The 18,075-nt window shown below is 34.9% G+C and overlaps 1 protein-coding gene across 2 annotated transcripts; it reads right to left on the bottom strand.

Moving 5' to 3' along the window:
• Positions 1 to 1,782: 1,782 nt before the first annotated feature.
• Positions 1,783 to 16,051, bottom strand: LOC106670254 (WD repeat-containing protein 26). 2 transcript variants are annotated; one of them, XM_014400425.2, is made up of 13 exons: positions 15,442 to 16,050; positions 11,181 to 11,280; positions 11,059 to 11,118; positions 10,861 to 10,997; positions 10,652 to 10,786; positions 10,480 to 10,599; positions 10,235 to 10,373; positions 9,897 to 10,157; positions 9,139 to 9,284; positions 8,873 to 9,081; positions 8,632 to 8,814; positions 5,383 to 5,421; positions 1,783 to 2,738 (listed from the first exon to the last, which is right to left on the bottom strand). In XM_014400425.2, the coding sequence occupies exons 1-13, from the start codon at positions 15,633 to 15,635 to the stop codon at positions 2,671 to 2,673; spliced, it is 1,791 nt and encodes a 596-aa protein (XP_014255911.1). In that variant the 5' UTR covers positions 15,636 to 16,050; the 3' UTR covers positions 1,783 to 2,670. The 2 variants fall into 2 exon arrangements, with proteins under 2 accessions (XP_014255911.1, XP_014255912.1); XM_014400426.2 differs by lacking the exon at positions 5,383 to 5,421 and having other exon boundaries at positions 15,442 to 16,051.
• Between the last annotated feature and the right edge of the window lie 2,024 nt (positions 16,052 to 18,075).

The raw sequence follows: 18,075 nt of genomic DNA, 5'->3' as shown, positions 1-18,075 counted from the left end.
GAGTTGTGAGATTATGTTCACTCCAAAGTAGACGTATCCATGAACTACCTCAAAATTATTTTCTCTCATTGACTACTTTTCACTTCTGGCTGGTCTTCCTCCTGTTCTAAATACCACAGATTTTGGATTTGCCTAAATTCACTTTGGAGTCCCATACCATATAATCTGGTTTATCATCTGCTGGAAAAATTTGGTTGTGACGCTAAGTGACCTTGTCGTCTGCATAAGCTTGTAAGTTGAGCCTCTTTTTTCCAACTCGATCCCAAGGTTCCTCTACATCATTCATAAAGAATGAGAATAGCAAAGGGTTCAGTAGAAATCAAGTTTCACATCAGCCATTATTTCAAAATCCGTGCTTCTTCCTTCCCCGCACCATACCGAGCCCATCTTTTCTGATATCATCTCTTCTTTAGCACATATTGTTTTCTGTGAAAGATTTCCTCATTTATACAGGAGAGACTATATTCTGCAATGCAGAGGACAGATACACAAAGAAAGCCAATAGTTTTGCCTTTTTTTGGTGAAGTTCAGTTCGACGAAACTTGCTAAACAGGTTGTCCGACGTGGAGTAGCCTCACTGAAATTCTTTTAAGTTTACCTGACAAATGAAATTTCAATCATTTCAGGATGACTTGCACACAGCATTAATGTAAAGATAAGCCTCATTATTTTTGCCCACTTTTTTTAAATGGAAAGATTAACAAATTTTTAAACATTTTAGAGGCTTTTCCTGACTAAAAAATGGTGTTAAAAACCTGAATTCATCTAGCTGGTTCAAAGTCATTTTTGTATAGCTCATAAGCCAACCGTAACAGCCTAAGTCAGGGGACTTAGCCTTCTTAGTTCTTTGCCTTAGTTAAAACCAGCTAAAGTCTCTCATCATGGAGGGTTTACCCAAAAAATCATTTTTATGTTTATTTTATTATGACAATGATTTATTGCAATTATTGTGGGTCAATTAAATGAGTGTGCTCACAATATTAGGTCGGTTTTTTAAAATGTGTTTAATGATTAGTTTTATTGAACAAAATAGAAAAAAAATTATGTTAAGTAGGTATTTAATAATAAACCCGTCAAACAGTTTTACTGGACATCGTTTTAATATGAATTGATAATCCAAAAATTTAGAATAATTTGCTTACAACTAAAGGGTAAATAATATTAATAATTTATAAAAATGTATATATTTTATAGATGTTATACAAAAAGACAAAACAACTCAAAATACATTTATTTGTTTCTTGTACCTCATGTAGTTATTACATTTTAGTTATATAATTTTTTTAAATTAATTTATTATTTACAGAAAATATCAAACCCACTTATACGAAATTCCATTACATTTAACCTATTGCTTATAAATTATGCATAGTTAATTCTCTCGTATTTTAATAAACGAAATCAGAACGTGCTTATAAATGGGTAAAACAAACTTCATTTTTTTTAAATCTTAACCTTTTTTTTATTTCCTCGTTTTAACTTAACCATGGATACAGTGCAGATTATGATGTAATTTATTAGTGTACACATACAACGAGCAAATTCTAAATGCGAATTTGTTTTTAATTAAGAAAACCGGCAACTTAAGTGCTAATATCCGGTGTACTTAAAAAAACTTATTAAAGAATCTAAATACAAATAAAAAATAAATAAATAAAAATAATCCATGGGTAATCTTTGTTTATTCATCTATTGAGAAAATTGAGATCATTTCATAATCCGCAATTTCTCCTTTATTCATTAAGGCCTTTTTCAATATAATAGAAAGTGTTCTAGTTTTTATTTAATCCTTGTTCATATCATCAACTAACAATTTGGAATTACAATTTTAATTAAAATATACAGTAATTGCAGCTCTTTTGAATTTTTTTTTTTTAACAGCTAGTGGTGAATACAAATCTCATGGTCAAGTTTTCAAGTGAAGCCAAGTAAACTTTAAGGCCTAGCATTATACCGACCGATTACTCTTGATCAATTCAACAATTAATCTTATCCTTTTAAAATAATCGGCTTGCACCTTTTTAATATTTAATTAATTTCATCTGTACAGTGAATGATATATGTAAATCTTTTTTAAAAACAATTTTTAAAATATGTTAACATTAGTAGAAAACAACAAAAAATAATACAGATATTCACATCAAAACCGATTTTAATTTAGAAAGCACATCCCTAAAAACTTACTGAAATACCAAGTCTGTTACTACTATAAATCCATATTGCACCACCTATTTGTTTGGTTTTTAGTTCTCAAACAACATATAAAATTTGTTAAATTTTGTGGGGGAGTATCAATTAACAAGAGAGGGGCAGGAAATAACAGGAACAAATAAAAGAAATACACCCAATTTTAATGAATTATGGTTAACAAGTAGAAAAAAAAAGAAAAACTAAGAAACATTTTTTTAAAAAAAATCTTGATTTCTCCACCAGATGTTTTAAAATAAATTAAAAACTACAACTATAATATAAACTATTTACAATATTCTGTAAAACAAACAAGCACTAAAGATTAAGGGACAATAATTAAATTATTTACATTTTTTCACTCTCATATCGAGTTGCAAAGTAATGAGCTGATTATGTCAAAATAAGTGTTTTTCGCAGAGTAATGACTGAATGGTGTTGTAATGAGGCTCACAGATATCTGAGAGTGTTGAGGCACTTCCACTACGAAGTCATCTCCGCATTCCAACTTGTTCCGTTTGAACAACTACTTGAACTTTCGCCCAAACTGTCTGCAAATTGGAAAAATTAAAATGTAAAACTTATGCCAATAAGCTTAATTAATTTACTGAAGCTCAGCAGTCAGTTAGAATAGTTAAAAACAACTTGTATGTGTGATGAAAATTATAGTGGGGTACAATGGCACGTATGTTCATGCATTTGCAAATTAAGCAAAGTACACTGAAATAATTTTAAATTCAAATAGTCTTTAACAGGGTAACCAGCCTTTATGGGAATTTCTTGCTTCATATAATACACCACATTTATGCTATTAACATTTGTGTAAAAAAATATTAGGATGTCCGGAAAATAATGCAGGTTTATGGTTATAAAATAAAATCAATTAAATAAATGATTTTAAACATTCTTTTTTTTTACGAAGGTTCGCAACAGCAGTGTTATATCAACCCTCAGGGTGCTGGTGTTTTTGAAAAAAAGCCCATTTGTAAGTATGTCGGGTTCGAATGCAGCGGCCCTGCATTCGAACCCAGGACCTTTACCTTACAGTGATGAGCGCCATGTCAACGCCTAAACCGTTGCAGCCACCGACGCCCCTAACATTTCTTATTAATTAAAATTACTCTCAATACACAATGAATAGAATTTTGAGTCTTTATTATTAACTAATTCTGTAAACATATTTTCTAACAATTTTTGATCAATAAATTTTTGTTGCTGTAAAACGTCCAGATTTCTGAAAATTTGTTAGTTAGCAGGTGAGAGGTCTGGAGAGTGAGGCAGAACCTCATAACTAAGTTCCAACTGTTTTTGTGTTGTTACATGTGGGACAAGGGTTCTAGCATTGTCGTGTAAACAGAATCGGCCTTGTCCAAAGATGGCTTCAATAATGCCAATTTCAGGTGCATTGCTTCAACTTGAGAGCAATACATTTTGGCATTGATTGTTTCACCAGGATTCAAGAAGCTGTAGTAAATCAGCCCAAATGAAACCCACCGAAGTCACCATCGCCTTTTTTTTTAATGAATTGGAGGGTTTGGAAAATGTAGTGCTGCTTCTCCTTTGTCAAGCCATTATCCAGAACATCTGTTGTTATCATAAAGACTACACTTTTCAATCACAAGTAACAATTCTATCCGGAAAAAGTTTGTTTCTCTTGAACTAAAGAGGTGTTGTATAAACTTAAGAAGATTTTTTTGGCGGTCATTTAATGCAAGAGGAACCCTTATTTCGATCTTTTTCAACTTTCCAATTGCCTTAACGTGGTCAGCAATGGTCGATTTGCTAACTGAAAGATTATCTGTAAATTTTTGAACTATTGTTCTGGGATTTTCTTTGATCAAAGTTTGAAGAACATCATCATCAAAGGAAGAAAACCTTTCACGACACTCTTTGCCTCCAAGGTTAAAGTCTTCCTTTCAAATTTTTTTACTATCTCTCTGAACTCCTCTCACTCACACTGTCATCACCCCAAACTTCGCTAATGTTTCTGACCATTTCCGTTCTGACCGAGTTTAAATTCGTAAAACAAAATTAAGCAAAAATCACGCATTGACGTCTTAGTAATGACTAAATTATTCCCAAGTAACAAAATGTTACTGAGGTAAACAAACATTTTTGATTGGAAGAGTTAAAAAGTGTTGACATTCGTACAAAAGAATAATCTATATAAACAGTTTATTCCATAGAGGGGTAATCGAAAGAAAAAATTAAAACGTGCATTATTTTCCAAAAAATCCAATAGTAATACAGATAATCACTTCGAAAATGATTTTGATTTCAAAAGCAGATCACTAATAACTGACATACAAGCACTGTGCTGTGATGTAATATTGATTATTAAAAATTAAATGAAGTTGTGAAATAATATTATTGCAATTTTTAAATTGTTGATTTTGGCTATTCTGTTTTTCCACAATACGTTTTGTCATAAGAGCGTTATATATACTCAGTTTATCTGCCAGTTTGCTTGAATCCACATCTAAGCAATAAACTGAACAACCAACTAAACTGAGCGTTTGTAGGGACAACTTCATCCAGTTTCTTGATTTTTAGGGCCTAGACACTGTTTATCCGTTAGTTTGCTTGCATCCACATCTGAAGCATAAATTGAACAGAGTGTGTACAACCATGGCTCAATTTTTCATTCTCCATTTTTAGAGCCCATACACACTGTTTATCTGTCAGTTTGTCTGAATACACATTGAAAGAACAAACAAGTTGTAGCCACAACTCAGTTGTCTATTTTCTCCACTTTTTCCTTCATCTGTCTTTCTTGATGTTGTGGCAAATAGTGGTACGACAAAAAAAAAATTTGTATTGCTTTTTGATTGTTGCTTCCATTTTGGAAAATCAACCCAAAAAGAAGACTTTTAATGAAACTTTTCATTTAACAGGACTAAGCAATTATAACTTTTAAATAATTTTCAGCTTACCAAGTGGAACTGAGGCTCCAAAGCTCAGACCAAATGCCTGGACATTAACCGGATAGAACTGTATTCTTATTTCAGTTGTTCAACATCATTTATTGATACCGTAAAATTTCTTTCATTTTAAAACAATAAACTTAAAAATTTTTATGGGTTAATAACAAGAAATTCCCGTATCGGTGAATGAGTTCTATGGTTGTGTATGTCAACTAAAGTTCTTATTATAATTTAAAATCAATCATTTACTTGATTTGAAGAAATGACTTACCCATGTAGGTTGGTTCGAGCTTCGGAGAAAAGTTGCCATCTAGAATAAATAATAAAAAAAACTCACAAATGAAAAAACTCATAGATTCATTTGTGTTGAAGGCAAGATAAATTAATTTGGATAAATTGTCCCTAATCTTACTCAACTGACACCATGAAAATAAACTTGGCAAATTTAATTTGTTATAAATTGGTGAGAAAATAAGTTATTGATAATAATCATGTATTTAAAACATCGGAATGTTTTACTTTTGTATACTAAATGTCTAGATATAAACAATGCTCAGGCATTATTATTCAGAAATTGTGAGATGCAGTCTGGTGTAATGTAGGTTTTAGAAAAACATTTTCTTTAATGTGCCAACGTTTTGATCTACGATTGCAAAAAAACTCAAGCAAAATCCTACAGCACTCACTACCCACCATTTTGAACACCAACACAATTTCGACTTCAACAATCCAAAAATATTACACACAGAACAAAGCGAACATAAACGTAACTTTTTAGAAACGGTTTACATCAACAGAGATAAACACAGCATCAAATACAGAACAGATACATGTAAACTCAGTCGCAGCATTATTAATCAAATTCAATATCGATAACATACATTTATCATCATCACATCACACAAAACATATAATATAACATATAAAACAATCATTACATTCCACACATCAAACATTTTTGCATAGTCTAATTTTTGAACAATTTGGCTTTCCATTTCCTATTTATCCCCGTCTATAAAATCCTGAAAAGATAATCTGGCCGAACCATTACCAACGTTTTTTCCCATCGTCGGCTCTTTTCACCTCAAAGAAGCCGACTTCTTATACAAAAATGTCTTTCTATACTGACTTCCTTCCCCACCTCTTCAAAATCCAACGTATATAGACATAAAACAGCAATCTCACTGGCACTCTCAACACAACATGCAAGAATGGCACAATTACACAGAAAATAAACACTGAGTGAGTAGAAATACTTTGATTTTTTGCACTGTATAAATTCACTCTTTTCCACCTCCTACATGTTTTTGTTAAATTTAAACAATGTTTGCCAATCCCAGGCCCTGAAGATGATCTCAATAAAGATCGAAACATTGGCACAGTAAAGGAAATGTTTTTTCTGAAACCTACGTCACACCAGACCGCATCTCACGATTTCTGAATAATCATCGACTAACGGTCACTAATCACCACACAATGCTCAGGCATTCGTTCTACCGCAAATATTCATTTATCTCAGAATTTATTTTATTGCAAGTCTTTCTTAATCAAAGCACATCTGTAAAAAATTGAGAAATATTGTATCCACTTACAAATGTGGCTTAACACGTTGACTGTGTAATGCAACATGTGACAACTGTCCTTCTGGGTGCGGTGGGCACATGGTCTGTGTTCTCCTGTTTATACTTTTTAGGCAGAGTGACCATTGGAGCGGGATGCAATAGGTAATGCATCTGAAGCCAAGCAACATCATCGCCCGATATGACTTTTATCGACACAACACTCTTGTGCCCACTGTGACAAGCGATACAATACACACAATAGTACCTTTTTACACAGTTGTAATCATAAGCTCTTCAGAAAACGTACACGTTACTGGTACGTCAGCGGAAAAAAAAAAAAATTGGGTTCACCAATATAATGTTAACAATATTTTCTTCCATGCTATGTTAAATGTTGTTTTCCATGTTAAATTAGTTCTTTAATAACTTTTCAAGAATAGTTCCATAAACATGGGTACCATTCAACTAACGAAATAACAGCAGAGATGTCCTCCTGTTTAGCCGACAAGATTTACTGACAAGTCACACCTTTCTTAGCCTGGAACGATCGACAAGGTGTGTTGCTCCAACTGATTAGATCACACTGGTATGCAGATGTTGAACTGCTTATCACATAACTTGTCAAGTACTGCTCGCTCAGTGGGCACCCCAACTTAAAATCTCCCTCTAAAACCCTCAACCCAATTCTGTTCAAGGTTCCTAGGGCCACCTTAGAAAGGACAATATTGTCACTGGCTTGGTCATTTCAATTTTCAACTTGAAGTGATTTTTTATTGATTCTGTGAAAAAAAACATCATATGCTTTTCTGTTTACGTATTTGGTTATTTTAATTACTTACACATTTTGTATGATTATATAAAATAAATTCCCTAATTTTGCGGTCCGCTTGACCAATTAATATATTACAATTAATTAAGGCTTTTAGTTGAGATAAAAATTGGAGATTAATTGGTCAAGCGGACCACAAAATTAGTGAATTTAATGTTTTGAAATGAAGTATACTTCACTAAAGCTCTCCGTGGCCATTTCATTTGTCGTCGAGAATCCAATCCGATTACACGACATTTGAAAAATAGCAAAAAGGAGGGAAAATTCAAAAGGTGAGGTTGAGATAGGAAGTTGGTGTCCGAGTGGATCGAGGTTACGATAGCTCAAGTGGTAGAGCAGCGGCGTATCAAGCCGAAGATCGTGGGTTCGAATCCCGCTCGTGCCATTGACTTTTTATCTCTACTAAAAACCTTAATTAATTGTAATATAAAATACAGACAAAATTATTGTAGAAAATTGAAACTACCTTTATTCAACTAAACACCCAAATTGAACAAACCTTCCGCAAGTTGCCAACTACAAACTACTACTTAGTGCTGCAGATGACGCAACAGTTGAGCCATAGAATTTACATCACTTAGATAAGCATAATACAAATAAAAACATAATTTACATTATTTTAAAGTACCAGAAAGCTATTTTACATGATAAACTGAGTTCTGCCATAGGCAACCAAAATGGCCAAACATAAGAAGCAGTCAACGTGTTAAGATAGAACAGGAACTATTTACTATTTACACCAAGCTTTTTTTTTTTTAACTATACATAATTTTGGGGTCAAATAAATTTGGAAATGTCACTGTATGAAACCACAGTGAAAAAATGGAAAAGGTTAATCAAATTTGTGTGAACAAACAAAAACACGTAAGAAAGGAAAGGGAATGCCAAAACATAGGCATCATCCGATAGGCAAAAAAATCAACAAGCCTTTACAACAGGACAAAACCAGTACAAAAAGAGCCATCTAAGATTTGAGGTGGTTAGCAAAAAAGATAAAATTGTGATAATTAAAAAAAAAATAAAAATATATATAGCTAAAAAAGTTTTGGAATTTTAAATAAAAAATTATGTCATCTATTAAAATTTCTTTCTCTCTGGCTTCATAGTAATATTTTAAAAAATTATAAACCTTTGCTTCCTTGAGGTGCCATGTTAGCAGGAGCCCAGATTCGAACTGTGCAGTCATCAGAGGCCGAAGCCATCATCCTATGGTAAACAGGATTCCATGATACACAATTGACCGTTCTTGTGTGACCAGTTAAAGTCGCAATTGGTCTTTCTCTCTTTATATGCCAGACATACACTTTGTGATCTGAAAAAAATGTTTCTATTAATATCCCGCTATTATAAAGTACCTTAAAATTTAATACCTTCACTCCCGCTTGCAATGAAATCCTGATTGACTCCTCCAAAACACGAATGGATTGTGAAATGACCTTGTGTCACCCCTTGAAACTTCCTGATAAGAACCTTGTCCTCAAGGTCCCAAAGATGCACGCCTTGCGTTGCAACATTTAACAGTGCTAATCTGTCGCTGTCATCCACACAAAATGTCACCACGGGCTGATCTTCAAGTAGGCTGTAAATCGAAATGACACATCAGCTCTGGCAAGAACAATAACTATGAAACCCTTACATATTTGCATCAGAAAGATCATCAAAATTATATGTTCTTATTCTATGATGAGTATCGGCTGCAAGAACACTTTTTCCATCTGATCTGCACCACAGGCAATTAACTCTCACCCCTTCCCAAGAGTCTATAACATTGCCTGAAAGGTCCTAAAAAGTGAAAATTAAATAAGAAACAAATCTGTGGATTGGATGATTAATTGTTTGAAATATTAAAAAAAAAATGTCCTCATATTTTTTTTGGTCTACTGTGCACAATTTAATTCAATTGGAAATCTTAAAAATTAGATTAATTTAACAAATTATAATGGTTTTTGAACATTGTTTAATAACTGGAAGGTGTAAATAACCACAGGATACATTTTGAAAATTGTCAAAAATGTTTGAATTAAAATTTTGCTAAAATTTTATTGACAAACATTTGTTGTCCATATAGGTTTGTAAGAATGAGATAAATATTTGTGATATTTTCCATGGGATGGGATGAAGAACCTGTAATTTCGTTGTTTCCAATCTTTTTGTTGTGTTTTGTGCCTATTCTCGTTTGTTTTGTCATCTCAGGTCATCAGCAGTGTTAATCAACCAACTATAGTTTCATAATTTGGCACCTTTTGGTCATTCAGTCACCAAAAATTTCTCCAACCAAACCAGCAAGGATAGGATATTTTTGTAGATTTTTTCCCCAACAGAAATTCTAATTCGCTTGATAATCTTGATGGCAAACAAGAAACATAAGAAAAAGTAGTGTAAAAAATCACTTACACATTGGTAGAATTGACCTCTAATCCCTCCTGTTACAAATCTGGTTCCATCTTTATGCCAGGAACATGATGTGAGGGAATCATCAGGAGAGTGAGACAGTTTGACACGTAGCTCTTCAGTTTCGACGTTCCATAGCCAGAGCTCGGGGCTGTCCTCTGGGCCACAAGCGATGAGATGGGTGCCATCCGGGGACCAAGCGAGGAAGGCGACACCATACGAGTGCCCTTCCAAAGTTTTACGATGTGTACAAGTAAGTGTCTCCTATAATAATTCAATTTTGTCTTATTGGCCAGTTTACAATTAAGATTGGTTTTATACTGTAAAAAAACAAAACATACTGGGTCAACATCCCAGATGATGACTGTCGTGTCCTTGGACCCGGTTGCTAATTTGAGTCCATCTGGGGAAAAACGGCAATACCACACTTCATCGCAATGATCATTCAACACTTGGATTGTCTCACATGGGAACTGCTCCCTGTTTAATAAATCATACCAATTATTTAAAATGTTAAGTGAAGTTACCATTTGTATTAATTGTAAAATTTTTGAATTACTGGTAGATAAAATATTATTATGCAAACCTTGAACATTTGTGATCAACAAGCAATGAAATGTTTTCAAGGCCTTCTTCCATTTTTGTGTTGTGATACGGACATTTTTTCTTCTGTAGCTCAACAGCTTGAGACAATAGTGCATGTAACCTGAAATAATTTCCAATTATAGATTTTTATTATATATATTTTTTTAAATTACCTTCTTGGTGGTAGCATTATGGACGGAGGGAGAAATTGTTGTAATTTGTCCATCAGCTTTGACCTGGAGGCGTTCCCTTTTCCTTCCCAACCAGTGATACATTTAAGTTCTTCTGGACCTCCACACATCATAAAACTGAAATGACATGAAATATATAAATTAAATCTATAAAAAGTTTTAAAAAAATAGAAGATACAACCAAACCATACCTGCTTATCTCATGCACACGGTTTATATTGTACTGAAGTGGAGTGAGCTCATTCCTAAGAACATGGAGGGCATCCAAAACTCTTCTGTCCTCTAAATATTCCAAATACTTTTGCTCAAGTATTAAAAACTTCATCTCCTTAAAACCCAATTAATCAAGTGTTAACAAATTTCAAAAAGAGATGAGTTATCATACTCACTGATAAACTGTGTGTGGATTTCTCCAGCAAAGGTCTAAGCTCATTTAAGTCATTATCAGCCTATGAAAAAATAATTAATTAACAATACATAAAAAATTATTTATTTTTTCTAAATGACTCACTTTATTCCATTCCCCATCCATGACATGCTGCCTAAATTTGGCAGCTGCAGGGTGGTCTAAACGACAGCCAGATTCCCTCATGAGCATTTCAGCTGTTTGTCTAAAAGAATATACATTTATAAAAAAATACTATCCATTCTAAAATTGTGGCAAAACATTCACAGTAAATTGAACAATTGAAATAGCCATTATGTTTAAACACTATTAACTGTTTACACTTCATACAACCTTAATCAAAAAGTGGTGTTTTAAGCATGTAGAGAGAAAGAATACTGTGAGGGCATAAAAATCTCCAAACACTGGATAGAAACTGGTGGCCGTAATCTGGGTAGCAGATCGTGGGCTTTGAGGGAATTGAACTAGCTGACAAACTTGCAAATGAAGGAACATCCCTTGCACGTAAATTCTGATAACGGAACTGAACAAATGGAAAAAGGAAAAGATAACTGGACAAAAATAACATAAAGCACAAAGGAAGAAACAGATGTGGTCAAAATAAGGAAAGGTTGGGAAGGAAGTAAAAAAAAAAATGGTAGAAGAAGCAAGGTTGACTAAGCAGTAGTGTAATGTGAATAAAGAAGGGGGAGAATGTAAGAAAAAAAGGACTCATAATAGAGAACACGAGAGAAAGCCTATTAGAAAAGTTGAGAAGAAAGCGGAAAATCAATGAGATTAATACGAGGAAATTCAGGGAGGGAAAGACGTTTGTTTATTAGGAATAGTAAAATGTAATAATAGAAAGAGCACAGACAAAAATAATGATGAAGAGAAAAAGATAGGGAGTAGTTGAGGAAAAGGAAGAAGGTGAGAGAGAGTGTGAGACTGAAAGGGGGATGGGGAGGGAGAGCTAATGAGAAAAGAACGGATTGTGATAAGCAGTTACATAGTAAAAGATAATGTGTGGGGATTAGTGACCGTTAATCGATAATTATTCAGAAATCGTGAGATGTGGTCTTTATTGAGCCCTGAAGATGATCTCAATAAAGATCGAAACGTTGGCACGATAAAGAAAATGTTTTTCTGAAACCTATCACACCAGACCAGACCGCATCTCATGATTTCTGAATAAGTAAAAGATAATGAGAGTTTTGACACAGATTTAAAAGCATTGATAGAAAGGGTAAACCTTTAATCAGGAAAATCAAAAATAGAAGGAGAGAGAGAAAAAGAGAAGGTTGAGGGAGAGAGTGAGGGGGAGGTGAAAATGTTGGTGTATGCATGAGAGCGAGAAAATAAAAAAAACAATAGCATAATAGTTCTTTTTTTTTTATCATTTATACCAGTCTTCTCTGTTGACTGCAGGTTTTTCAAATTATTGTAAGGTCAAATTAGTGTAAGTAAACTGCAGTTTATTGCCATCGTTCTTTTTTCTACATTCGTAACATTAATTTAAAATATATTTTAAGTGTTACTATCAATTTGACTGAGAGAGACATAGAGGAGTGATGGAGTATTTTGTAAGAGATGGAAAAAGAGGTTGCAAGAGAGAAAGAGATTGATTAAATAAGAGAGTGATTGAGTGAGAGAAAGGGTGTGTTTTGTAAGAGGAAGGGAGAGTGGGTGTGAATGTTCGTGTTTGTGGAGATAATTGGTACGAGATAGGGAGGGAGTGAAAAAATAATATTACAATAGTTCTATTTCTAGAATCCCAACTATATCCTTTTTTTTCAGTACTAAAAATTAAAATATAAGAAGTACAGAGGAAGTGATGACGTGTTTTACAATGTGTGTATGGGGGAAATAGATAGATAGATATATAGATAGAGAAAGAGAAAGAAAAAAAAAAGAGAGAGAAAAAAAAAGAAGGAAGAAAGAGAGAGAGAGAGAGAGAGAGGAGAGAGGAGAGGAGAGGAGAGGGAAGGAGGGAGAGAGGGAGAGGGAGTGAGAGGGAGAGAGAGTGAGAGAGAGAGGAGAGAGAGGAGAGAGAGGAGAGAGGAGGAGAGAGGGGGAGGTGAAAACGTTAGTGTATAAATGAAAGTGAAAAAATAAAGAAAACAATAGCGTAATTGTTCTTTTTTATCTTTTATAATAGTCTTCTCTGTTGACTGCAGGGTTTTTTTAAATTATTGGATGTAATGCTTATCTGCAAACAACCAGTGTATGTAAACTGTAGATTATTGCCACTGTTTTTTTTCTACATTAATTTAAAATATATTTTAAGTGTTACTAACAATTTGATTGAGAGAGACACAGAGGAGTGACAGAATGTTTTGTAAGAGATGGGAAAAGAGGTTGGAGATAGATAGATAGAAAGACAGAGATAGAGAGATAGAGACAGAGGTGAGAGAGAGAGAAAGAGAGAGAAGGAGATAAAGAGAGAGAGAGAGAATGAAAATGTTGTGGGTTGTGTAAGAGGTAGAGGAGTGAGTAAATGAAGGAGTGAAGAGGAGTAAGTGTGAGTGTTGTGTATGTGGAAATTGTTGATCAAAGAGGAGCAGCAGGCGAAGTAAATAGTATTACAATTATTCTATAAGTTCAATTACATCCTTTCTTAATATAAATATATAAAGTGTTTTCTTATATATTTAATTATAAGAGAGACAGATAGAGTGTTTTATAAGAGAGAGGAAAAGAGGAATAAGAGAGTGATTGAGTGAAAGAATGTGGGTGAAAGAGAGTGTGTATGTGTGAGTATTTTAAAATGGAGGGGGAAAAGTGAATAAATGAAGGAGTGAGGGTTAATGTGTTTGTGTACGGGAGTTAGTATTATAAAGTGTTTTTTTTTGCCACAGCAGAGGTCATATAAACCCTCAGGGTGCCGGTGTTTTTGAAAAAAAAGCCCATTTGTAAGTATGTCGGTTCGAATGCAGGGCCGCTAGATTCGAACCCAGGACCTTTACCTTACAGTGATGAGCGCTGTGTCAAAGACTAAACCTTGCGGCCACCGATGCCCCCTATAAAGTGTTTACTTATAATTTTAATTATAAGAGATACAGATGGAGTGTTTTATAAGAGAGGGGAAAAGAGGGAGTAAGAGAGAACTGAGTAAGAGAGAGTGTGTGTGAGTGTATGTGCACAGAGAATGTGTTTTGTAAGAGAGAGGAAAAGGGGTGAGTAAATGAGAGAGAGAGAGAGTGAGGGGGGAGTGAGTGAGTGTTTCAGTTTAAGAGATAATTGATAAGACAGTGAGTGAAAAAAATAATTTAGCAACAGTTGTTTCCATACCAAATATTTCTTTATTTACATACCTATACAAAGGGTTTCCTAAAAATGTAATTTTTGTTACGTAAGAGAAAGGAAAAGAGGAAGTGATCGAGTGAGAGAATGTGTGGTGTGTGTGTGTGTGTGTNGAGAGTGAGAGGAGGGAGGGAGGGAGGGTAGGAGGGAGAGAGAGAGTGGGAGGGAGAGAAAGAGAGAGAAAGAGAGAGAGAGAGAGAGAGAGATAGAGAGGGAGAGGGAGACAGAGAAAGAGAGATATAGAGAGGGAGAGGGAGACAGAGAAAGAGAGAGTGATAGAAAGAGAAAGGGAGAGTGAGTGTGAATGTATTTGTGTGAGAGTATTGGTAAGAAAGAAGTGAGTGAAGAAAATATTTCAATATTCCAATTACAACCTTTTTTTTAAATATACAGACAAAAGTGTTTAATATCGATTTGCTTAATTATAAAACTATAACCGATGGAATAAATCTCTGAAAAACTAAGGAAGAAGGAAACAATACAAGGACGAACTTTGAGAACCGTTTGAGAAACGGTGAACGAGAAATAACCTATATTTAAATGAAACTTTTTCTTAATTTATAATTTAAATTTAATTGTTGATTTGGTTCGTGTTTGCCGTAATAGCTTAGAAAGCCTTCGGAGAAGGAGTGATTTCCTCAGCGACGGGCTAAAATGGAAAAAGAGGTTATGTCTAAAGTAAAACAAAGTTTTTTTTAAAATAAAATTGTACTTGTACGTTAGACGAAGGAAGGAACGTTAAAAAAACAAGTAAGATTTGTAATTTTAAAAAAAAATGGAGAGACTGATAATAAAATCGACTTTTTGTTTAATCGTGCAACTTTAATCAACGGAAAAGATGGAACGTCATTATTTTTGCGTTGAATCCGGGTTAAAATTGTAAAACAAGACAAATAGAGGAGATCCAGAAGGGAGACTAATCAGGGTGATAGATAATACGTGAAGTGTTTGCAGGAAGATTTCTGAATTTTTTTAAAGGAAAAATTGAAATGGGGGCAAATAAGGAATTTCTGCGTCTGCTTTCTTTTAAGATGGGGGTTTGATAAATTTTCTAAAATGAAATGGTCGATCTGTGGGTACTTACTGAAGGCCCATGCTCTTGAGGTGCTGGCCGATGAGCCTGACGATGTCCTGGTCTGTTTTATTGAATATCCTGTCGTTCTCAGCTCCGTTTTCCGTCTTGATGTGAACGGGGTCGCCCTTTGGCGACGGGCTGGGGTTGGACTGCTCTTCCTTGAGCAGGAGCTGGGGCGAGGGCGAAGAGCCATTCGCTTGCATCGTAGCCGTCGCTTCGACTTCAACCGAAGTCCGAGACTTCTTTCGCGGTGGCGGGTCCAAGCCGCCCTCCTCCGGGTCTCCCTGCGAGTCCAGGCTGCTATCGGGCCTCCGTCTTGAAATCCCGAGCTCCGGTCTACGCTCCCGATAGACGTGTACCGAGTCGCTCCGTCCTTCTACCTTCTCGAACCGAGTAGCATAGCCCGTCTTTTTCAACTCGGCTTACTATCACAGATGGGAGACAGCTGAGCAATGTTTGGCCCTGTGACGTCACACGCGAGTATGGATTCCTTTGTTTTCCCTCGGCCTGGCCCCTGAGACGTGAGGGCGAACCTCTTCCCTGCGCACGACAACCACGGCAGAAGAAGGCAGCCCCTCTGTCGACGACCGCGCCAATCAAAAAACGCCCACAAACCACACAGATCACTGCCCAATACAAAACACGACATACAACACTTATGACGTCATCTAAGAACACTCATTCATTAACACACCGCACAGATTAACCGTCAATCCAGTCCTCACTCATTAACTAACCTAGAAAAGTGGTGCATCAACAACTGTATGACACTGAACATTAACAATTGCAACATCTCTTTTAGCAGACTTAAATCTACACCTTACTCCATATGTAATATCTCATTGAGTAAAGTAAAAATTATCAAATTCATTAACATATACAACACACAAATTAACCGTCAATACCCTCAATCCATTCCTCAATCACTAACTAACCTAGAAAAGTGGTGCACCAACCAATATTTATTATATCTTTTTTAACAAATGCAACAACATATCTTTTAGAAGACTTAAATCTTCTAAAATTAACCCTTACTCCATAGATGTATTAGTCATGGTGTAATATACTGCGCCGTTTAAAAGCTATTGTATCCCCCGTTCTGTGCCTATAGCACACCGGTAGTTCTATTTCAACAAGGAACTTGATTAGTAGGTCCGGTTTCAATAGTTGAATTTCTTCTACAGTCACATTGTACATCCCAAAACACTTCCTCCTGTGGGCAAGTGTGACACCACAGATTGTTGTCTCATCTGCCTCTTTGCAGAATCTGCATGTGCCGTCTTGGATTATACCAATTTTCTTTAAATTTCCAGTAGTTTGCAGTTTCTTGTTAATTGTTAGCAAAGGCATTTGGTGGTATAGATTTTTCCATGAGGTGTCTGTGGGTCATATTGGTGTGCCCTATATGTAATCGGCATAATACAACCTCATCACGCCTGGAAGTTTGGAAGGATGTTTCCCAAGGTCTAAACAGTCTCTTTTATAATTAATAATTTGTTGGAAGTAGTTTGTTTCCCAATTTTCAATTAATTGGCTTGGGAATTGGTTGGCAATGGTTTTATGTCGTTATTGTCCATTCTAAGATTATTATTCGTCTCTCTCCCACTCAGAATCAGCTCAAGAATGAGAATGCTCAGAATGAGGATGTGGATTTTACTGATTGCATCGTGCACTGCCAACAGCTATTGCACTGGAAAGACCTAGGTTGGCAGCGCATGGAGTGCTAGACCTAGGTAACTACCAATACCTGGGGTAGGTGATTCTCAGGAACCATTGGCAATCTGTTGAGAAACTGGAACTATCAGAGAATCAGTGGATTCTGAGAAGTGATAGTCCCAACTCTGCAAATGTGGATAATGTGCACACCTTCTGTGGATTTGTGCATATATAAAGCAGCAATATTTTTTTCCTTATGACAGGTACCTTGGCCAAACGTCGTACAGGTGGCACAAACAGAAAACAAGGAGCACCCCAGGCCCAGCCTCACTATAATTATGTCCTTTATGTCAATTTCTACTTGTACTATGACCAGCAGGGGGGGGATGTGGATAAAAACCATTTACATCGAAATCAACATGAAAAAGTCCACTTCCCCTAGGTCACAGGGGCCTGTCCCGGACAAACCACCCCCAACACCCTGCTGACAGTCAGTTTTAAAATCTTACTTTTCATTAATTCTTACAACAAGTGTAAATGATTGGTTGATTCATATGTAAGGCATATAAGTAATAATTCATTAACAATATGTATCAATAAAGATATGTGATTTTTGTTGAATTTTATTTTTAAAATAATATTTGTTATTATTTATTTCCAAGAAATGTGCAAAGAATAATCAATAAATTATATACAATGACACTGAGTTTTAGCTAATATGATTAACATAAGGCCATAAGATAGCTTTAAAAAAAAAAAAAATATTACTATCATCATTACTTTTCTCTCTTAAATTACAACGATTTTATACAATTTATATATTTAATATTAATACTACATTACATTTTTCGTTGTTGCAAATGTATACTAGAACTGAAAATTAATTTGAATTATGGCGGGAAATTTGGAAGAAGGAGAAGAATAAACAAAAAGCTGTTGTAACAGGAATGGGGAGAAAAGGAAGAATGGGATAAAAGACTAACTTCA

This window comes from Cimex lectularius, unplaced genomic scaffold (genome assembly GCF_000648675.2).
Source record: "Cimex lectularius strain Harlan isolate CLEC.00 unplaced genomic scaffold, Clec_2.1 scaffold94, whole genome shotgun sequence".
NCBI classification, from domain to species: Eukaryota; Metazoa; Arthropoda; class Insecta; order Hemiptera; family Cimicidae; genus Cimex; species Cimex lectularius.
Note: the sequence above shows the minus strand (reverse complement) of the source record. Positions and strands in the feature narration are given on the sequence as shown.

Excerpts from the sequence above, each read along its gene's own strand:
- LOC106670254 (XM_014400425.2), bottom strand. The coding sequence starts at position 15,635 with ATGCAAGCGAATGGCTCTTCGCCCTCGCCCCAGCTCCTGCTCAAGGAA. Across the intron at positions 10,787-10,860 it reads CGTGTGCATGAGATAAGCAG|TTTTATGATGTGTGGAGGTC; the intron begins GTATGGTTTGGT and ends ATGTCATTTCAG. Across the intron at positions 10,158-10,234 it reads TCATCTGGGATGTTGACCCA|GAGACACTTACTTGTACACA; the intron begins GTATGTTTTGTT and ends GAATTATTATAG.